We start from the raw sequence: 22,803 nt of genomic DNA on the forward strand, positions 1-22,803 counted from the left end.
TGCACAGGCCAGAAAGTAAGAGACAGCACAGATCGGGAAACTGAGAGTAATTCTCTTATTTAAGATATCAAAGCATGGATCTTAAGATGTAAAAAAAGAAAACCCACACCACTTGTGTTCCCGTCTTTTCATCTGAGGCATTTATTTTGGCGTGGTTCTGAGGACAAAAATGACAAATTGTGTCATCGTAGCCGTCGTTCAGTCTCCCCACAGACTGTGAGATGGCCAGCGTTTTCCTAGTAGAACTCCCCTGGACTACCGTGAATCTGTGGAAAGGTAATTCAGACCATGTAAAAGCCTTGAAGTTTATCCGTATCCTTCAGGTGTTCCTGTTTATTAAAATATTTTTTCCTCCTTTGAAAGTAAACAGTAGAAAAATAATTCTTAGCTCTCAGGTCATCCTTCCTGCACGTTATTTACATATTCTCACTGCGGTCACAAAAAGTTACACGCGTTCCCAAGCATCTGAATCGGTACAGTGAGGAGTGTGGGTACCGCAAGCTTAGTCGTGAGAGCCTGTCTTCGCTTGCTGGGTATTAGCAATACTACTTGCTAGCACTTGGCGTGTGAGGCGTGGAAGAGGATTGCTGTGCTTTTGTTACTGGGCAGGTGTAGAGTTGCGTGATAGGCATAACAGATCCACCCACGGCAAACCCAGAGTCACCGAGAGTCACCTGAGTCATGAGGATTATTTACTCTGACTTCGGTTGGAAAGATAAACTTCTGCCCAAGTGGAAAATACTTTCATTCTTCTGCCTCTTTTCTTTCACAAGAGTATTTTCCTCATTTGAACCACAGTTTTGCCAGTTGAGACGAGGTGAACGAATCATCTCTCCCGGGGAGACCGTGAGCTTCCCTTTGATGTAAGGCCATAGGATGGAAGTTTCTGGCACCTGGGGATTAGCATGGGGATTCAGCCTTTAGGGGAAGAAGGGGTGGCAGATTTCAGTAGCAACCTACCGAAATTCAGCCATTCATGTAAAGCGTAGACTGTCTTACAGGGCAGCCTCACATGGAGCGAAGCCAGCTAACCATGGGAATCAAAAACTGGGGCTTTTTCCTGAATAATGTCTTTCTCTTGCTCTGTAAACCCTTTTAGGGTCCAGACCATACCTCACTGTAAAAACAGACTGTGTTACAAAAATCCACTTGCAAGTTATTTTCTTATCCCTTGTAGATATACATTTAGGTTTCCACCAGTGTCAGGTGCTTTTGCTTTTTTTTTTTTTTTTTTTTGCGGTACGCGGGCCTCTCACTGCTGTGGCCGCTCCCATTGCGCAGCACAGGCTCCGGATGCGCAGGCCCAGCGGCCATGGCTCACGGGCCCAGCCGCTCCGCGGCACGTGGGATCCTCCCAGACCGGGGCACGAACCCGTGTCCCCTGCATCGTTAGGCAGACTCTCAACCACTGCGCCACCAGGGAAGCCCCGCTTTTGCTTTTTTCACGGTGCTGCTCCCCCAGACTGTTACCCCCCAAGGTGTGAGAAGGTTGTGTGTGATGGTGTGTCTCAGAGGGCCTGGCCCTGCTGTGTCCTGTGCACCATGGTTTGGAGCGCAGATCGGACCGTGACCCAGAGGACAGCAGTGGTCCTATAAGAGAATCTCAGCACCACGTCTTGTGAGGAAGTGAGTTCAGAACTGAGTCTGCAGAGTGGCATCTGGGCTTGTCACAGCGGAAGCTGGAACCCCGACTCCTGCTGGGTGGCTGGTTCGTGGAGATGCCCGTGGAACTTGCCTGGGGCAGAAACTCTGAGCAGGATGGGCTAGGGGGTGGGATGCAGGCCTGGAGCAGGACCTCTGGGGTCGAGTTGGGAGCTGAGTGTCAGTGGTGGCTGAGCAGAGAGCTGAGTCGGGGGACCCAGGGCATGAGAGGCAATGGTGGGGTGCTGTGCCCTTCCCATCCCTGCTCCCCACCTCCCTTCCGCCTTCCCCTCCAGCACCAGGACTGTGCACCGGGCTCCCCACCTGTATCACAGGAGGTGAGAAAACGGTGACCTGCCGACAAATGACCTCCGATTAAAGTACCAGATTCTGCAGAGTTTGAGCAGAGAAGGAGAGTCTGGCTGGGGGTGACTAGGGAGAGAACGGCCACGTGAATGTCCTTGAATTCTGCCCCTCGGGTCTCTGTAAAGGTGAGGGGTCTCCTGCCTTGATCACCATCATGCTCCCCTGGACACTCTCCCATCAGAGCCCCAAGGCTGTGGGTTCTGTTCTGTAGGGAAGGTAGATGTTTCTTGGGGAAACCCAGGGGCCTCTTGGAGACAGCGTGTCAGGATATGTGTAAAGGGGTGTATTTGTCGAGGAGTGAGTGCGCTTTTAAAAAGGAATCGGTAGCTTGCTCTTTGTTTTGTTCAGAAATATCGGGCTTCTCCAAAACCGAACGATTTTAACACCCTCATTAATTCAGAGCTGACTCATTCACATTTCCTGGTCATTTGGACAAAGATGATGTAATTCCTAGCAAGCCCAAAGTTTGAATGAAGTAAGTGCTGAATATGGCATTTTGGATGAATTTCAAACATTGTTGTGTATTGTAGGCTTATGAGCTATACATTTTTATTAAATGTGTCGTACAATATTTTGATTCTTAGTCATTCATATAAACTATCACCCAGTTTTTTCAACAAAAAAAATTGGTTAGCAACTCTGCTGCAGATAGAATGTGAAAGTGACCACTCCTCGTGTGCAGGTGGCGTGAGGTGGGTGTGGCCTGGTAGGCAGCTGTCTGGCTCTGTAGTTAACTGCCGGAAGGAAGGGCTGCATCCTCGGGTTAGATCGCTGCCCCGATGTCACCTCTGTGGGCACGCCTGCCCTCACCACCTCGTCTAAAGAGGTCCTTCCTCTTCCACCTGCTTTGCCTCACCCACCAGGTGCTGTGATCCTGGAAAACTTTGGGCTTGGAGCCCAGACGGCCTGGATTCCAGTCTTGGCTGGACCGGTGATTGTGGCGTGACTGGTCTCCTCATGTGTAAAATGGTAGAGCCCTCAGGGTGAGGTCGTCCAGCGGTGCTGTGCGCTGCCTGCAGCTAGTGAGAGGTGTGTAGGGGGGACTATGGCCGTCACCACCGCTGTCATCGTAATCACTCCACCGCATCTTGTCACCTGTAGTTGTCTCATCTGTGGATGCTACTGTCTCCCAGTGTCCGCCCTGCGTGGAACGTGAGCTCCCAGGGTCAGCATCTTGTCTGGTTCACCCGCTCTCCCGAGGTCCCCGCGTGTCACCTCCCCCTGGTTGACCCTCAGTAAACATGGGTTGAATGAGTGAGTGAGCAACCCAAGGACCTTTTGAGCCGACATCAGGAATGAACTGGTTTCAGAGGTGGCCAACTTGGACATTTTTCAGCCAGAACGCCCAGCATTCGCTACCCAGCCATGTATTTTCTCATCGGTTCATCTTGGTGATACATCCGGACCCCACCATCCTCAAAGCACAAGGTCTCTCCGGTGACTTTAGGGAGATTGTTTTCTAATGAAGCTGGGTGAATCTTTGGTTATGCCTAGTTTAGAATTTTCCAGACTAAAATATTTCCAGAAATTTCCAGACTCAAATAACGGTGGCCATACTCTGTGGATTAGATCCTGGAGCCTCTACAGATGATCTCCTCGATACGTGCTGACATGAATTTTCACCTGCTTGACACTATTCCTTTGGCTCACTTTGAGCAGACGTAGGGTGGCCTAATTGTTAAGGATACTCATTCTTTTAAAGTAACTTTATGGAGTTATCAGTGACATATAATAAACTGCACATATTTAAAGTGTAAAGAGGTTTGCTGTTTTCAACTTTCAGAATCAGACAAATCTTGGGAGATATTTCTGTGCCCAGGGAACAGAACGGTGTCATCAACTTTAACTGTGGAAAGTCACGTGTGTGCGTCTCCCGGAGCACCAGCGGCCTTCAGGGGGATGATAGCTTCCTTTTCTGTGGACATGGGGACTTGGGAGATGTCATCTGTGTTTCAGGGAATTACAGGTGCAGGTTTAGGTATCGGGTTTGAAGTTGTCAAGGTGCCCCTTGAAGGAGCTAAGAAGAGCCTTGTTCACTTTACTTCTTAGAGTCTTTGTGCTAGAACAGCGGTCCCTAACCTTTTCGGCACCAGGGACTGGTTTCGTGGAAGACAGGTTTTCCATGGACTGGCGGTGGGGTGGGAATTGTTTGGGGATGGTTCAAGCGTGTTACATTGATTGTGCACTTTATTTCTGTTATTATTACATTGTAATATATGAGGAAATAATTATGCAACTCACCATAATGAAGAATCATTGGGAGTCCTGAGCTTGTTTTCACTTGCCACTCACTGATAAGGTTGTGACCTGAGTCTGCAGTTGATTTATGACGGTCTCTGTGCCGTCGGACCTCTCTGCTAAGGATAATCTGTATTTGCAGCCGCTCCCCAGCGCTAGCATCACCGCCTCAGCTCCACCTCAGATCATCAGGCATTAGATTCTCATAAGGAGCGCGCAACCTACATCCCCCGCGTGCACGGTTCACAGTAGGGTTCGCGCTCCTGTGAGAATCTAGTGCCACCGCTGATCTGACAGGAGGCGGAGCTCAGGCGGTAACGGGAGCAATGGGGAGCGGCTGTAACTACAGATGGAGCTTCGCTTGCTGGCCCGCTGCTCACCTTCTGCTGTGCAGCCTGCTTCCTAACATTCAGCCAGTTGGGGCCCCCTGTTCTGGAGAGTAATGAGAACCGAGGATCAAAATCGTCATCTTTGATCTCTTCATCAGAGAGAGCTGATGGAACAATGTAAAAAGATATTCTGTCATTCGTATTTTGGGATGTATTCTTTTCCTTTTAAATGCAAAAGTGAAATGTTCAATTCACTGAAATCTTTTCTTTTTAAACGAGAAATGTAGGAAAATTGGGGGCCAGTTGGAAAGAGAATTATGATATTGCTTGGCTTCCAAATACCCCTTCAATTCTGAAGTGAAGTAATTTTTATAAAATACATTTAGAGACATTGTTGGCAAGTCAGGAAGGCAGTTGCTTGCCGCACTAACTTTCTCCCTCCATTTTTGAGGTAAATTAATTTCTATAAATGAAATCTAGAGCTGCTGTTGAGGAACTGGTGAGGGAGGTAAATTAATGTCTATAAATGAAATCGAGTTGCTGTTGAGGAACCGGTGACGGAGACTTACCCCGTGACCAGTGTAATACATTCGTTCACCTCCACGTCTACACCGGCCCTGCTTTGAATAGGGCTTTCAGCCCCATGGGCTCTGTCCTGCGCTGCGCTCGTATCCTCTGAGAGCTGTCAGCTTGGTGCAAGTAATAGTTGCATTTTGTTTTGCCACAATGACGGAAGGGGAGAGGATCTCTGGATTCCGAATTTCTCAGGGCAGAGGCAGGTCTCTGGACTCGAGGAAAAACCCCTGCTCGCTGCGGACAGCTCGAGGCAACCTGGCCAGACCCAATCGGAAAAGGAGCCCTGTAGATTAGGAAAGGATTTATTTAGGGCAGTTTGCACCCCATCTGTTCTGCAGCAGCCTCTTTACAATTTAAGAGTTTCCTTTTGTTTTCCATCAGGAACACACTCTGGGAGCTGAGATTCCAAAGATGGGTTAATGTTCATCGACTTCTTGCTTCACGAGCAGGCAGTTTCCAGCACTCTGGGTAGTTTCATAGAACATAAACCTGCAGGCGTCCCGTGGAGCCTGGAGCAGAGGCCAAGGGTAATGACTAGTTGGTGTCTAATGTCCGCAGCGCTTTCCCCTAGGAGTCCTCAAATTCTTTAGCCTGGCCGTATTCCCCTGGGCCCTCACTAAATTGGTCTGATGATTGTTCCTGGAAAATTCCGTACCTGGGAATTTTCCATACCTTTACAGCTCATCGGGAATGTTTCTTGGTCCACGTGTCTGTGGAAAGCTCACCCTTTCTTCAGGGTCCTGATGAAAACTATCATTTCTCATGAAGCCATTCTTCCCTGATCCTCCTTTGCAGAAACAAAACAGAGCAGCCCTGTCCTTGTGTCAAACTTCCGTCGTATGCAGCTTGTCCGTTCTTAAAGCCTGGCGCGTGCCAGGAGTGTAGTTACGTGTGTATAGGATTCAGTGTTTTCCTGGGAGCCACTTCGTAGATAAAAAAACATTTTTAATGATTTTATGTCTATGGTATAATCACATTCCAGAAGAGTTGGAAAGGAAAGAAAGAACCCTTAGGCCCATCACATATCATTTTGGTAAATATCCTTCCATTCTTTCTCCCTGTGCTTTATTTAATGAGACCACACATATGATTTTGCCTTTCTCTACACTATTATAGTGCTACTAACCATCAGTTTTTGTGACTGCATAATAAACGTTTTAGGAGCTAAACTGTAATTTAGTCAATTATTTTTCCATTTTTTAAACAAGTGTCTTGTTTAGGGACACCCAGCCAGTAATTGAGAGGTGAATTGTGGTCTTTCTCAGACAGCCTGTGTCTGCCCTAGACCCCTGCCCTGCAGTTGCCTCTGAGGATATGTGATGATGGCTGGTCTTCCTAAGGTTGGTACAGAATCACTGCTATTACCAAGCTTCACTTAAGAAGTGTTTAGTTCATTTTGATTTTTCATCAAGACTAGGGACAACTTGTCAGGTTTGAACACGCAGAAGGTTAATTTTCAGAAATGATGAACCATTCAACAATTTCAAAGAACTGAGGTTGCCTTTTTTAAGAAAAAAATCACACGTTCATTAAAACCACAATATTTTAAGGTCTTAAATTTTATTATTTGAAATTTTTATCACATTGCTTTATACACCCTAAATTCGGTAGTAACTAAGGTTTTTTAAAGAAGTGAAGTAGGGACTTCCCTGGTGGCGCAGTGGTTGAGAATCTGCCCGCCAATGTAGGGGACAGGGGTTCGATCCCTGGTCCGGGAAGATCCCACATGCCGTGGAGCAACTAAGCCCATGAGCCACAACTGCTGAGCCCGCGTGTCACAACTACTGAAGCCCGTGCGCCTAGAGCCCGTGCTCCACAACAGAGAGAAGTCACCGTAATGAGAAGCCCGCGCACCAGAATGAAGAGTAACCCCCGTTCGCTGCAACTAGAGAAAGCCCGCACACAGCAACGAAGACCCAATGCAGCCCCACCCCCCACCCCCAAAATAAAAGCAGTGAAGTAGGTGCCGTTTAATTAAGCGAGGGTTGTCTTGTGTCCTGGAAGAGACAGAATGAGTGTCCTGCATATTTGTGTGCATCTGTGGCACCTTGATGAAGCTCCTGGGAAGAAGCTTCCCTGTAGTGAAGTAGACGTGTTTCAGGAAGGGTGTCGGGAGGTGGTGTGGAGCAGCTGCCCTGGTGACAGTGGAGTGGCCTGTCCCCCGGGCCTTTCGGGTGTGTGAGCAGGCATCTCTGCAGGCGGGAAGGGGGAGGAAGGTCCCAAACCCCTGTGCGGGGTCGCCGCATGGCCTCTTCTGTGCCGACTCCTTCCTGGCGGTCTCTCTGTTTCCCACCCGCTGCCCCCAACACTTTGGGTTCCAGGGGAGGGGGGCGAAATATCGTTCACCGGTTTATTAACTGATTACGTATCAACGTGGGATTTCTGTCCGTGTGTCCTGTCACATCAACAAATGCTTGCTTAGAATTTAATGGCAGTTCCATATTCTTAACCTCCTGAGATGAATGTGTGTATACTTCTTCCTGCATCTACTCACGAGGTCCTTGAAGATGGAATGTGTTGTTGATCGTATCCTTTAGGTTACCAGACGTTTCTTGTTTACTGTGTGTGTTTGGTGAGAGAGAAACACACCCCAAACCTGGTGTCTTGTCAGATCCAGGAGCACAGGGCAGTGAGCTGGCCCAGGTTTTAAGTCATCCATTGGGCGCTCTCCTGGGTACCGCGATTGATCTGTCGCTGCCGACAGGTAATGGTGGGCCTGCCCTTCAGCCTTGACCTTCGGGGTCCAGCTCCCGCCGCCCTCCCTGCGTGGTCACTGTTGGCGTCTCTGTCGTCCTGGGGTCAGGGCTGCCCCTCCGCACCTGCTCCCCCAGACAGGGCTGCATCCGCGCACCTTTGCTGTTTCCATTTCCAGTGTTTGCTCGCCCAGGCTCCCCTTCCTGTTGGAGGAGCGTCAGCCTCTCGCCGTCTTCGGGCTGTACGCTGTCTGCACGCCCCTCAGTGACGGTGCCACTTCCCTCCTCCTCTCCTGCCAGAATCCCCAGGGTCACTGGCTGTCCCTGCGGTCATCGCCCTCCGGGCTGCCGGCCAGCTGCTGTCGTGCTTTACCCTCCCGCGATGGGGACCCCAGCCGTGATGCTTGCTGCTTCCTTTCCCTGCAAAAGCCCCCGGCCCCCGCCCCGCCCCCGCCCCCGGCCGGCCCCGCCCCCGGCCGGCCCCGCCCCGCTGGTCTCCTCCTAGCCGGCGGTCCTGGGCGCCGTCGCCCCCTCCTGGCCCTGCATGTTCTTCACGCTTCCTGCCCTGTCAGAGCCCGCGGCTGGCATGGCCTTTAGGACTTCCACGCTTGGCTTGCAGGGTGCTTTCGTTTTAATTCGTTGTTCAGATGGAAAATCAGGAGATTTTACATAGGCTTAAATGTCTAGCTTTCCTTTAAAAAAGAATCAGCTGACACTGGCAGCAGCTGCAGAGAGAGAGAGAGAGAGAGAGATGGGAAGAGACAGGGGGAGAGAGAGAGTGCGAAGGAGAGAGGGGGAGAGAGAGAGAGAGGGAGAGAGAGAGATGGGAAGAGAGGGGGAGAGAGAGCGAAAGAGAGAAGAGAGAGGGGGAGAGAGAGCGAAGGAGAGAGGAAGAGAGGGGGAGAGAGAGAGAGGGAGGGAGAGAGAGAGAGGGAGATGGGAAGAGAGAGGGAGGGAGAGAGAGGGAGAGAGAGCAGAGAGAGAGAGAGATGGGAAGAGGGGGGAGAGAGAAGAGAGAGATGGGAAGAGGGGGAGAGAGAAGAGAGAGAGAGATGGGAAGAGGGGGGAGAGAGAGAGCGAAGGAGAGAGGGAGAGAGAGAGGGAGGGAGAGAGAGCAGAGAGAGAGATGGGAAGAGGGGGAGAGAGAGAGCGAAAGAGAGAGAAGAGAGAGGGAGAGGGAGAGGGAGAGAGATGGGAAGAGGTGGAAGAGAGAGAGCGAAAGAGAGAGAGAGGGAGAGGGAGAGAGAGGGAGAGAGAGAGAGATGGGAAGAGAGGGGGAGAGGGAGAGAGAGAGAGAGAGGAGAGAGAGGGAGAGAGAGGAGAAGGGGGGGGGGAGAGGAGAGAGAGAGAGAGAGACCCTCCCTAGGTCGCTGAAGCTCCACCATTGCTGCCGGCGTCCCCTGACCTCTCCTGCCCCAGCTCTGCAGACACATGATGGCACAGCCCCCGATTACTGCTAGAAACCCAGGTGCCGCTTCCCTGGACCTCTTCTCTCCCGAGTCGAGGGGATGTTTCTCTCTCCCCACCCGGCATTGCGCCCCGCTTATAACAGTCGCTCAGAGAAAGTAGGGGTGAGGGAAGGTGTCCCCGAGCTTTAACTCCGGTCACCGTGGACCCAAGGTCTCGGCCTCTGCCTACTGTGAAGGGGGTCTTTCTGTTTGGTGTTGAGAAAAGGCATTTGTCCCTTGTATGGGCATAAGACTTTCTAGATCGCAAAGGGCAGCCTCATGTGACGTCTGAGAAACAGGAGACACGCACCCGCATCCCCCCAGGCGACGGGGCAAGTGAAGGGCAGGCTGGGCCTCGAGTGATGGTGAGAGTAAACCACATTCGTGTGGCGCATCGCAGGTGACAGGCCTGTCCCCAAGCCCCCTGGTGCACAGGACAGAGGTTCCCGTCCTGGTGTGTCAACCTGAAGCCAGGGCATTCGAATGGCCCCACTGTTCCTCAGCCGGCTAGGATGGGGGCCTGAGGCCGCCTGGGCCGTTCACCTCCAGGCTCGATGGTCCTTTCCTCAGCTCCCCTGAAGCAAACTTCTTTCAGGCTTTTGATGACGTGCTCCCTCCCTTCATCCCTTATATTTCATAGTCAGAAACCCGGAAAAGAACATGCTAACGTATTTATTTTCCAGTCACCGGGGCCACCGGAGGGGAAGGTAAGGGACTGGTCAGCGAAGCAGCTCCTCCGAGCGTGGGGCTGGCAGTGCCGTGTTCCTGGCCAGCCGTTCGGGCCCAGGACGCTGCAGAGACGCGGCATGGAGGCGCACGTCGGTGTCCTTCCCGTTCCGCACGTTCTTTGCGCTCGATGAACTCAGGAGACGGGCCCCACCCCACCCCACCCACCCGCGTGCCGTGAGCTTCTGATGCGCCTCCGGGGACACTCTCGCTGTGCCTTGTCCCAGCTGGGATGCAGGCGGGAGGCCAGTGCCCAGCGGATGGCAAAACTCATACCAAACAGAGGGCGTACCTGTCTCCGTAACTTTATACTGGTTACATGCCGAAGGGATGACATCTTCCGTATGTTCAGTAAGATACGTTATTAATTTTACCTGCTGCTTTTTATGTTTTAAAATGTGGCTACTGGAAAATTTCACATCACACTTGTGGCTCTCTTTCTACTTTGGTGGGACAGTGCTGGTCTTGAGGCAGTGCTCCCTTCCCTCAATGGTTCTGAGAGGCCAGCATGTCTTTATCCGTTCAGCACATCTCTACAGACGCCTAAATGGAGCTGCTACCTGGGGGAGGCTTCCGGATCCATTAAAGAGACTTCTGACTACGCCCTTCAGTCTCTCCGTTTATTCCTCTGCTGTGGGGAAGTCTCCTTTTATGAATGAAGACTAAGCTTGCTTTTGTATTTAGATCATCCCAAAACAAAAGGCTTGTTACCCAAATTGCAGGGACGGAAAAGCAAATTCCCCGTTGCCGTTGTGTAAAAACAGTTTGCAGAGGACTGTGACGTGAGGCAGACACTCATTTCTGCTTTGAAGGGGTAGTGGCATGAATTTCCACCCAGTAGCATCGTCCCTGGGGACTGGGCACTGGGCCTGGCAGTGCAGCAGAGGGTTCTCCCTTTGCCCCGGCTTGTGAAGGTGGCTTTTCAGAGCTGGCAGGAGGGGATGGGCGCCCTACAAGCTGCTGGGCCACCGGAAGAAAGAACGCACTGTCTCTGCTTCAGTCTTCACACATCCTCGTGGTTCAAAGACACGGACAAAGGGAGGAACCATAAATATACTAGGAGAAAAGTGATCTTATTTTTAAAAATGATTGTAGAAAAAAGATTTTTAAAGCATGATGTTAGCTTGAGATGCCATAATGGAAAAGGTGAATAAATTTGCCCATCCAAGAAAAATGTATATATGACAAACATATCAAGTTAAAAAACAAATTGGAACAATGTTTCTAACTTAATGGAGATACATACACATTCATATACATGCATGCATACATAGTATATTAAAGAGTGATTTTTGTACTTTGTAGAGAGCACTTATAAATCTATAAGAAAAATACAACTCAGTCGAAAAATGGATAAAGTGTGGGAATAAGGAAATCCTAGGAAAAGAAAAAAGACGCTTAATCTCATTAATAGAGAAATACAAATTAAAAGAAAATACAAATTGCCTCTTCAACTGATAGAGTTCTTTAAAAACGGTTGATAACACCTAGAGATTTTAAAAAATGATTGATAACGTGTAATACCGTAACTGATAGAGGTAATACTGCAACTGATAGAGATTTTTTTAAATGATTGAGAACACCTAATACTGTAACTGGTAGAGATTTTTTAAAATGGTAACACCTAACACTTAACAATGTGGGGAACAGGGGCGTTTTATTCGCCCTCAGAGATGATGAAAACGACACATTTTTGGAGTGCAATTAGGCACTATCCTTCCAAACATGCTTTAGGCTACACTTGGACCTGACAGCTTCCCTTTTGGGAGTCTGCCTTGCAGATATGGTTGTTCGGGCAGGGTGCACAAGAGGGGGATGCAGCGGGTACCACGCGACCAGCCTGCTCTGTTCGCAGGAAGGGCTTTTCATGAGATGCTGTGAGAGGAGAGAATGTATGTGCTGCTTGGCTGCATTTGTGTTAAAATTAATCAAGCAGGTGCTTAGTGAACAACATCTACATAGAAAGTACATGGAAGGGTATGTTCTAAACTGTCGAGTGTGAGGGAACTGGGAAACAGGTCGGCGGGGGAGACAGAGGCAGAACCTGGCTGAGGCCCGTCACTTTTTACTCACCGTAAATCTACACTATTTCCTGTTCAAAGTAATGATCATGTATTACTTTTGTAATATATATTTTAAAGTCTTTATTTGCCTTTTATTGAAAAACCATCATGTTGAGGAACAGACACCCTAGTGGGTTATGAATTAGAAAAGGTCCCTCTGCACAGACCTGCTATGTGTAGCCTCTGATGCTCAGAACCTAGAGGCCGATTCCTCTGCAAAGCTTTATATAAACAGTAACTATTCAACTTAGCTCTCATTAAATTTTTTTGCTCTCTTTTAGAAAAATTTAAGTACTGTATTTTATTTATTTATTTTTTTTTTTTTTTTGCGGTACGCGGGCCTCTCACTGCTGCGGCCTCTCCCGTTGTGGAGCACAGGCTCCGGACGCGCAGGCTCAGCGGCCATGGCTCACGGGCCCAGCCACTCCGCGGCATGTGGGATCTTCCTGGACCGGGGCTCGAACCCGCGTCCCCTGCATCAGCAGGCAGACTCTTAACCACTGCGCCACCAGGGAAGCCCTAAGTGCTGTATTTTAAAAAGACTGTATTCTCTTTAGCAAAGAGGCCAGCTGCACACAGAAAATATCTTGATGTTTCTTAAATTGCCTTGTTATGACTGCTGTTATTACTATTATTATGTCAGTATTTCCTTCCTCGTGTTTATTTATGCTTCCGAAAGTTCTCAAAGACTAATTCCTTCTAAATTTCAGGGTGTCCCAGAAAGGGACATTTACCATTTTAAGATCAGCAAATCCTGCGGCTCCCTGCTTTGTGCCCCAGCTGCTGAATTACCTGGTGTCCACCCTGAATCTTACCAGCTAGTTCTCACCCAGGGTTGGGAGGAAGGTGTTTTAGGGCACAGATTTGTTTTGTGGGTGGACAGTGAACTTAGGTGTTGTGGCTAGAGAAGGTCGTGGAAAGAAAGCCACACTGGAGCTCATACAGAGTTCCTCGAAATTCCGTGAAAAGCCGTCGGGTCCTTGCTTTCCCGTCGAGGTGAGCTCACCCTGGAAGGAGGCATGCCCAGACCCCTGAGCTCTGGCATCGCAGTCCTGCTCTTCCGTCTCACTGGGTGATGGGTTTGGGGTGAGGGCAATGAAGGGACTGTTCTGTCTGCTCCAATTTCAGACCCTCGTCCCCAGCCTGTGCAGGAACAAGGACCCTCGCCCCACACAGTCTGCCGCTCTGTCCCGAGGTCTGGGCCACTCCTGCCGTGAAAACAGCCATGGCCTTGCTTCCTGGGGCATATGATTCTCTCGGGACCAAGGCAGCATTGTGAACACGGGGTCTCCGGGCCAAATGCCGCCCCTTCCCAGCAGCCCACCCTTAGTCCCTAACACCCGCTGGAGTCATGATTCCCCTCCCCCTGCCCCTGGCACTCGGGCATCGCCCAGCATTCCTGGGGCGTTACTGCCTGCGGGTCTTGAAAGTTTTTACGTGGATAGAATCTCTGCGGTCTGAAGGAGGGGTAGGCTTGTGATAGAAAAGCTGTCAGGCCACGTGATGGCGGGTCCACAGGAACCCTCTGAGTCGGTTTTCACCTGGAAGCACTGGCTTCAGAGCTCAGTCACCAACTTCCTGAGCCGCCGGTGCCAGAGCAAGTTCACATCTTTCAGTATCGCGACAGGATTTCCATCCTTCTGGGAGGACGTCCTCGTCCACAGTTGGGGAGACACAGTTCTAAACCAGTTAGGTGCGAAAAGAGCATTTGATGAAAGAGGCATGTGCAAAGTGCTGGGATGGGAAAATCCCCACCATCCTTACTGTTTCCCCAGTTCTCTTCGAGGAGCTTATTGTTTTTCATCTTCATGGTTGTTAAGAGGTTAAACTGTGCCTGATGTTTCCTGTGACTGTACTGTCTGGGTAAGTACATGTGCGGCTGCTTGTCATGCAACCTTTCTAGAAATGTTGCATTTGACCTCAGGGAACAGAAACACCCTGTGTTCTTTCTTGCTGGCGTTCCCAACGCCGTGGGCAGCTTTTGACAAACCGTCGGGCCCCAACTTGACACTCAGACAACTTTTCAAACAGGCCAAGTTCACTTGGCAGCAGGACTTGGATTTCAGGTCTCAACGTGTTATGATTCAAAATTTAAGCTCAGGAAAATCGCGGGCACGTGATTTTCAAAAGTAAAAGTCATCAGGAGTTTCTGCCGACACTTCTGTGAGGGCCCGCACAGGACAGGGACGTAGGGGGCGGTAATTCCCGTGGAAGTGTGCCAGGTTCATGGTGGCGGTCCTGCCCGCAGTCACCGCCGGCAGCAGAGCCCAGCTGTTACCAAGCAGTAGAGGCTGCCCTGAGACCACACACCCTGCTCCCCGCTGTTCCCTGCATTTCCTCAGGGGCCGAAATAAATCTTCATTTGTTAACTGGCAACGTTTAACATTAGACATTCTGAAGATTCTTGGGGGAGAAAAATGTTCTTAGTCTTGCTGGTGTTGCATTGGAATTGTTTGTCCTCGGCTTAGCATCTCTCTGTGATGTACGTATCGAGAGAAAAGACATCTCACGTGGGAGGAAAGGTGTACTTGCACCCGCAAACTTTAAAGTGATGATGCTCAGCTTTAGATACAAGGGTGTCGAGAATCCCTGTCATCTGACCTTCTCGTGTCCTCTGCTGGTTTGCAGTTTAACTCGGCGGCCAAGCAGCTGATCGAGTGGGACCAGCCTCCCGCGGGGGGCGTTGGCGCTGCGGAGGGCGCCCCGGCCGCTGCCCCGAGCAGCGCGGCCCCCAGGCAGCCCGAAGCCAAGAAGAACACGAAGAAGCGGCACTCGTTCACCTCCCTGACCACGGCCGGCAGGGCGTCGCAGGCCACCCAGCAGCGCCACTCCGTGGAGATCAGCCCCCCGGTCCTCATCAGCTCCAGCAACCCCACGGCCGCCGCGCGCATCGGCGAGCTGGCCGGGCTCTCGTGCAGCGCCCCCTCCCAGGTACCTGCACTGCCCTGCCCCAGGGCCACCGTGGTGTCAGCCTTCGGGGGACAGCAGCTCTCCCAGGGCAAAGCCCTCTGCATTTGTGGGTGGAAATGGCGGGGCGGGGGGTGGGGGACAGCCTGGACATCCCCAGGTCGGCTCAGTTACCTCCAAAGGGCAGAGCGGCAATTACAAGATGACTCCAGTCACGCTGAGTGCTTTCCCCACCAGGTCCCCATTCAGCGGGACGGAGCCTTCTCGCCCCCTGAAACCTCATCTCCACCCAAACTGGAGGTGCCGTGGTCACAGTGTGGGGTGTGCAGCTGCCTGCGTCTGTGTCACTTACCGTGGTGTCTAGGCTTCCAGTCAGGGTTACAGGGAGAGGACGGGAAGAAACATTTAGTTTAAACTAGAAATTGGCCTAGCGTTTTTTTTTGTTTGTTTGTTTTTTTGCGGTACGCGGGCCTCTCACTGTTGTGGCCTCTTCCCTTGCGGAGCACAGGCTCTGGACGCGCAGGCTCAGCGGCCATGGCTCACGGGCCCAGCCGCTCCACGGCATGTGGGATCTTCCCAGACCGGGGCACGAAACCTGCGTCCCCTGCATCAGCAGGCGGACTCTCAACCACTGCGCCACCAGGGAAGCCCCCTATTTTTTTAACTCGTTAGTCCATCAAGACTTTGCATGGCCTTAAGACATAGCTACATGTTATTCTTGTGTTAATAAAAATACACACAATGATTGGGAATGTTGGTAATTCATCTGGCAAACAGGTCTCGAGTGCCTTCTTACAGATGCTCTGGGCGCCGTGCATGCACCGTGGACCCAGGATGGAGAAGACATAGGCTTCTGTGCGTCAGACCCTAGTTGTGGGCAGACTGAGCCCCGGGCCGGGGGGCCACCCAGGTCACAGGCAGCTACAGTTACCCAGGCAGAGAACAGCTGTGTCCTCTACCACCAGAGGCCAGAGAGCCGGGTCCTGAGCAGCCTGCCGCAGCGGGAGACACTGCTTTCAAGTCTTGTGTTTCATCTTAAAATTCATGCAGGTTTTATATACATTCCACTGTGCTTTGTAAAAACAAACATATACTACACAGGTTGACGCATGCCTGTTTTGGACCACGGGATAAAAATGTGCAGCGCAGCGTGTGGCCTTCCTTAGCAAGGTTAGCGCAATGCCACCTGACCCCGTCCTGCAGGTCCACACGATCTCGTAGTTTCTGAATGGGATGTGGCTCAGCAGCGTTTTTTTAGGTCGTGTGGCCATGGCACGTGACCCTGCAGGGGGAGTAGGACACCGGTACGCACACAGAGATACACACATGGACACACACACACATGGAAGAGGGCAGAGGGCTTTGTGTGTTCACTGCTGTTCCCAAGCGTCAGGCAGACAGTAAGCAACATAAACATGTGTTGAGTGAGTCAGTTGGACAGTGTATAGAGGAGAACCAGGAAGGGGTCAAGCCTGTGGAAATAGACCCGTTCCAGGTCTGAGCAAGGAGTACGAGGGGGCTGACCCCTGGAGGGGTCAAAGCTGCAGGTCCCTTTCTGAGGGAGGCTCTGACGGAGGGGCTGGTGACGAGGGCTCTTCTTCCCTATGGAAAATCGGGTCGCGGTACTGTTTTTCATTTCGTGACCTTAGCAGCATCCACAGTGATGTTTTCTTGAAATAAAAGGTGAGCCTCTGCTGGGACTCGGGGCGGCTCAGCAGGGCACAGATTTGGAGGTGTGGACAGCCGCCTGTGGCCGTGGAGAAGGTGGAGGGGAAGGCGGGTCACCCAGCGTCTGTCCAAGAGACCCCGGTGTCGGGCATGGCGCTGGGCATGGGCACGGGAGGGCGGGGCTGTTTGTGTCTTGGGTGCAGTAACTGGGGAAACGGGCTCTCCTCTCTGTTTCCATGAAGACGGCCTCCCCGTGTTCTAACAGGTTCTGTTCTCAGTGCTAACATGTTGCCTCAGGGAGAAGTTATTTCTAGAAGAGATGGGAGAGGTTTGCAGCGCTGCCTGGGTTCTCCAGCCTCGGCTACGGCACGCACGCCCGGCCCCAGGTCCTGGGCCCATCACCGGGCACTGTGGGCCACAGTGAAGCAGGACCAGCCCAGCCCAACCCAGGACGGACCTGCTGTAGACGTGACGGGCCCTAGGCTGGATGTGTCTCCTGCTTTGGGCCTCGTGTCCTTCTTGCTTTTGCTTCACACGGTTTGGTTGCTTTGATGAGAAAATCCAAAGCACGGGGCCTGCAGCAGTGAACGTTCATCCCCTCGCACCTGAACGAAAGCCACGTGGAGGGGGTCAGGCCACTGTGATGTCGCCTCCGGGTCAGCTCCCCTGTCCGGGCTCGTCCTCGTGTTTCCGGATGGCACTTAGAGATCGCACTGTCACATCGAGATCCTGCAGGACAGAAGGGAGCAGACAGCTTGCTTGTTATCGTATCGGTGACTCTGGCACCGTCAAATGCGTGAATTGGAAGGTGGTTTGTAGGCTGTGCTGTCAGGCAGGTCCCCAGCACAGGTGTGCACAGATGTCTGTGATGGGCGTCTGTGAAGCACGTGGTGTCACAAGCAGGTAGGCGTCTGTCTGCTCTTCCGGCCGCGCCCTCAATGTTTGTGCCCTCTGCTAGCTGCAGGAGTGATTCGTGATGTTCAGTGCTTTGTAGCATTTTTGTGTTGCCAGCAGCTTCAGGGGAAGCAAGAAGGTCCACCCACTCTTTCCTCTTTGCTTTCCCCGCTCTCCACGTAGCCCTTTCCCGGGGAGGAAGCCAAGCCAGTGTGCAGCCCCACGGGAAGGAGTGAGCACAGTGGAAAGCCAGGCTGCCCTCCCTGCTCAGGGCATTCGTTCTGGAGACCTGCCCCGCTCGGCCTGGTCACTCCTGCCGCTTGCTTCTGCCTTTAGTCATCCTTTGGTGACTCTGTCTCTTCCTTTACCTGCGTGGAACTGGGGCCTGCAGGGTCCTCCACGTCCAGGGCCGTGCGGGCAGAGACCCCAGGCGGCCTGTGGTCTACCCCACGCCCTCACAACGTGACTGTCCAAGTTCACGGGCTCGTTCGAGCTCATCACGCTGCCTCCCGGTCTGGGGCTCTTGGCGAGACGTCAGACACTAGTGAGGACTTCCTCCGCGGCTTGTAGGGTCAGGCCCTGGAAGCTGAGTTTTGGCAAGTTTTTCCCAGCCCGAAGGTTCCTAGGTAACAGCGTGCACTTTGAACGGAGCCTCATTTATCTTCGAAGAAAGACTCGTGTTTCCTGTGATGCCAACTTGCATCAGAGTACGTACTTGTCCTGAGAGTACGTACACAAACGGGTTTCTTGAATAGGATAGCTAGAGGCCGCTAGGTTTTATCCTAGGATGAAAAATCCATGTGCGTCTCATTAGAAATTGAATGGAAATAGACTTTGGTTCACAGGAGAGACCGAAACTGAGGTTTGGCGGGGAGCCTTTGTGGAGGTGCCCCTTGGCTCTGCCTAGGTTCAGTCAGTGTATGAGCTGCCAGGTACAGGTGTAGCTTTACAAGAATGTGGATTCCACGTAGCTCAGACTTGACCTGTGAAAATCAGCTGTGTGCTAGCATGCTGGTTTTCCTTGCCTGGGAGGAAATGAAAGTCCTTCAGGCCGTCTGGGAACTGATCTCTAAGCCTCTCTTTGTCTTGATAATCTTTTTCCTAATTATTGGGATTGGGGAAACTAGGTTTGGGGTTAAGTTTTTGTTACAAAAAGCCCAGCAATTTTGGTGGAACATTGTTTCCTGGGGAGACGAGGTAGCAGCCAGCCACATTCCTTTAATAGTGGAGGAAAGGCTTCCTGTTTGTGCAGGAACCCACGCCCGCGGTCTGTAGTCACACCCAGGGTGCAGCGGGAGCGAAACTGGTCAGGTAGCCGAACGCCTGCCATGAAATGACCTGAGTAACTAATCAGTTAATCTTGGGTAGTGTTATGGCTAACACACCCATTCTTTTTTTTTCTTTAAAGACATTTTTTTTTTGATGTGGACCTTCTTTTTTTTTGCCTTTATTGAATTTGTTACAATATTGCTTCTGCTTTTTATGTTTTTGGTTTCTTGGACCCGAGGCTCGTGAGATCCTAGCTCCCTGGCCAGGGACCGAACCTGCACCCCCTGCATTGGAAGGCAAAGTCTTCACCACTGGACCGCCGGGGAAGTCCCGATAAGACACCTTTGAAAACAGCTAGTTTGGCTTGACCCTGTTCCCTGAAAGGTTTTAGTTGCCTGTGATGGGCGGTCCGGGCAGCTGCATTTTAATGACGCATCCCCATGGAAGGGTACACGTCACAGGAAATGATCCTGAAGGTGGCACGATCCCTTAAGCGTGTCGTGTAGATTTCATGAGTTGGTGGGCTGGCGAGCATTCAGGACAACCCACCGGAACAGGATCCTTGGGCAGGTGTTAACGGGCTAGTTGCAGGCCAGGCAGGTCCCGGCAGCACTCACGTGAGGCAGCGGCTGTCGGGAAGGCCAGCAGCCGTGGATCCTGTATGTGAAACGTTGTCGTGACCAGTGTTCGTCAAGTGGCTCCCCGGCATCTAACACACATTAGGGCCTCTACGTTTGGGCTGGATAACCCGAAGGGGATTCTGCCTTCCCCCAGTGACGGGAGCTGTGCGCGTCTTGAATGTTGAGCTGTGACTCGGTGCCCGGGGCTTAGCTGGTCTCATCTGTTGTGCGTGCGTCCTCTTTTATTCACTCTTCTTTCTTTGGCAGGTCCACATAAGTACCACCGGGTTGATTGTGACCCCGCCCCCGAGCAGCCCAGTGACCACCGGCCCCTCGTGCACGGTCCCGCCAGAGGCCCCCTACCCGGCCGCCCTTTCGGTGAGTGTGCACCACCGCCTCCCGCCGGACCCCCGTGCCTGCCGCTTACCGGTGCGCAGCCCTGTGGGCTGGCTGCCGCCCTCCTGACACCACAGCTCACCATGATGCTTGGTGAGGGTGGGGTCTCCATCTCTCATCCTCTCTCTATTCATTTTAGCAAAAAATCACAAAGTCTCAGGCCGATAGCCAGCACTTTATTTTAATGGCAAGGGTCGGTGGCCTGAGGCTACAGGAAGAGCTCCGGGGAGAACTTTTAATTTTCATTAAAGGTCAGCCTGATTTTCTGAAGGCTTAACCTTTGCTTCTTTTGGGTTTCTAGACCAGGCGTATTTATCGAAGGACTGAGGGAGCTGGGATCCTAGAGGCCGTATGGTTTGCCTCGGGTCACGCGACGCACGGATTCCTGTCTCCGATTACAGTTCCCCTTTTGGGTTCCTGGTCTTTTGTTGGTCTGTGTGACTGGCCTCCCTGGAGGTTATCAGATGTATGATTCTCCAGAAAGCCCCACAGCCTGCAGACAGTCTGAACAAAACCGCTGAGTGCTTTCAGACAGCCTAACGGGGAAATTAACAGGAAGAGTGAGGGCAGTCGAGGGAAGCTGATACGAAGAAGAACTCTGTGGGGAGAAAACTGAAAAGGAAGAAACAAGAAATTCAACCTCGGGAAGCAGCGGCACAGTGGCTTAAATCCATGTTTCCTAAACCTGCAGGGGAACTGCTAGGAACCAGCCTCTCTCGTCCCGGCTGCTGCCTCGCTACACTTTCAGACTGTTTCTTCCAGTGCTGAGTTGAATGAGGATAGAAAAGGTCACTAAATCCTTCTCCCCAGTGGACCCCAGCCCTTAGCTTGCTTTACAGAATCTCTCCCAGTTGTGATGCTCTCAGAGGCAACAGTGTGGTCGGTGATGGGGGTCCAGCCCAGCCTCTCCTTTGTGATACGGCAGTGAGGTCACTCAGCCTCTCTGAGCCTCTGGCCCTCGCGTATAACGTGAGAGTCGTGTCTGCTTCGGGGAGGCGGCACTGCCTGGAACTCAGGGAGGTGACCGTGAGAGAGCATCCGCCTCTGCTGAGGGCCACCGCGGGTGCAGCGTGCTCGCTGGTATCCTCAGAGCCCCGGGGTCGGTCTGGCTCGTTGCTGGGGTTTTCTCCGCTGTCTGTACCGGGAACAGGGAGGCTTCTCCGCGCGGGTTTGTTTTCAGGCTGTGGACTTTGTATATGTTGCCAATTCTGTTTCTCTCTCCTCAGCTGCTCAGAGACAGATGTGCACCTCCCCTCACCCCCCAGCAAGGACCTCACTGCACGTTAGTCAGATTGTTGCCTCCATCTGGTCCCATCCTCCTCATTGACCTTTTGCCTCGTTTTCTTACGGTATATTTCTTTTGTCTTGATGCATTTTAGGAATAACTGAAAGCCGACTTTGAAATAAGGTGGGATGTATAGTACCTAGCTTGATGTAGACTTTGGAAAGCTTTTCATAGAGTTAAGCGTGTTCCTGAATTTAAATGGACGTTAATAAGTTCCAGTTAAAGTTTTTTGTTAATATTTCTGGAACAATGACAGCTTCCTTGATAGTACAGCTGTTTGGGGTGGGAGAAGTTGCATTGATTCCTGTAGGGAGAAGGTGAAAGTCAGGTAATTTTTATGAAAAGGTGGTTCCCCTGAGGTTCTCTTGGCCCTGGGTGTTTTGAGCAGAGCCGAGTTGCCCAATCTTCGTGCCCTCTCATCTCCAGAGAAGACCCTTTCCTCCCTTCCCTCCCTCCCTCCCTCCCTCCCTCCCTTTCTTCTCCTTCCCACCCCAGGGCATTCACAACCTGTTGGAATTTCCATCTCCAGATGACTACTTCACGTGGAAAAATTCTGATTTCATTTCTTAAGGGAAAAGAGACTGACTTTTCTATCTTAGAAAAATTAATTAGTGGAAAAGACGAAGCGCTGTCTGAGTTTCAGCCCTTGTGGGCCGACAATTTTACGATACAGTAAATTACCAGTTGATCTTAACTGGGCGCACTCTAGGGCATATAGATGCAACAGGTCACGAGAGAGCATGAACACACGAAAACTAATTTACATTCAGCCATTTTATCCCAGGATTATACAAGAGAGCCTGCATGTCCAGCAAGAGGACGGTTTATTAATGCTGCGTCTATGCCAATTCCATTTAATGGAAAACTAATTATAAGCAGATCTGTTGCCTGTCACCCCGGGAGATGTCTAGATCTCAGAGTCCCTGGTCGGCTGGCAGGAATGCTTTGGATTTACTATGTCAGGCTTAAGTGGAAAAATCTCGGTAACATGTACCCTCTGTGTCTTCCATCAACCTGGCAAGTATCCTGTTTAAAATGTGAAACCTTTCCCAAGACTTTGAGTGCGATCACAGCAAGCGTAGGCGGCATGGTGGGAAGGAAACCAGGCTTTTCCTGGTGTGCATTTTATTTTATTTATTTATTTATTTTTATTTTTTATTTTTTATTTTTTTTTGTGGTACGTGGGCCTCTCGCTGTTGTGGCCTCTCCCGTTGCGGAGCACAGGCTCCGGACGCGCAGGCTCAGCGGCCATGGCTCACGGGCCCAGCCGCTCCGCGGCATGTGGGATCTTCCCAGACCGGGGCACGAACCCGTGTCCCCTGCATCGGCAGGCGGACTCTCAACCACTGCGCCACCAGGGAAGCCCCCTATTTATTTATTTTAATTATTTATTTATTTGTGTTGGCTGCACCGGGTCTTAGTTGTGGCGTGCATGCAGGATCTAGTTCCCCGACTAGGTATCAAACCCGGGCCCCCTGCATCGGGAGCGTGGAGTCTTACCCACTGGACCACCAGGGAAGTCTGCCGGTGTGGATTTTGGTGATAAGCACCTCTGCTGGACTAGGACGTGAACATTATTTCCAGCACCTTTTTCATAAGTTGAGACTTTTTAATCTTTTATTCAGAGTGGGATTATGAGCATATTGTCCTGTACCTCTCACAAGTAACAGTTAAAATGTTAACT

At 51.4% G+C, this 22,803-nt stretch overlaps 1 protein-coding gene across 1 annotated transcript in view; it reads left to right on the forward strand.

Annotated features, from left to right (window-relative positions):
* SH3RF1 (SH3 domain containing ring finger 1) overlaps positions 1-22,803 on the forward strand; it is a 159,641-nt gene that overhangs the window by 107,873 nt on the left and 28,965 nt on the right. The window contains exons 5-6 of the mRNA XM_060015313.1: positions 14,709-15,011; positions 19,706-19,816. Of these exons, the coding sequence (XP_059871296.1) occupies positions 14,709-15,011; positions 19,706-19,816 (414 nt within the window). The remainder of the gene's footprint in view (positions 1-14,708; positions 15,012-19,705; positions 19,817-22,803) is intronic.

This window comes from Delphinus delphis, chromosome 6 (genome assembly GCF_949987515.2).
Source record: "Delphinus delphis chromosome 6, mDelDel1.2, whole genome shotgun sequence".
NCBI classification, from domain to species: Eukaryota; Metazoa; Chordata; class Mammalia; order Artiodactyla; family Delphinidae; genus Delphinus; species Delphinus delphis.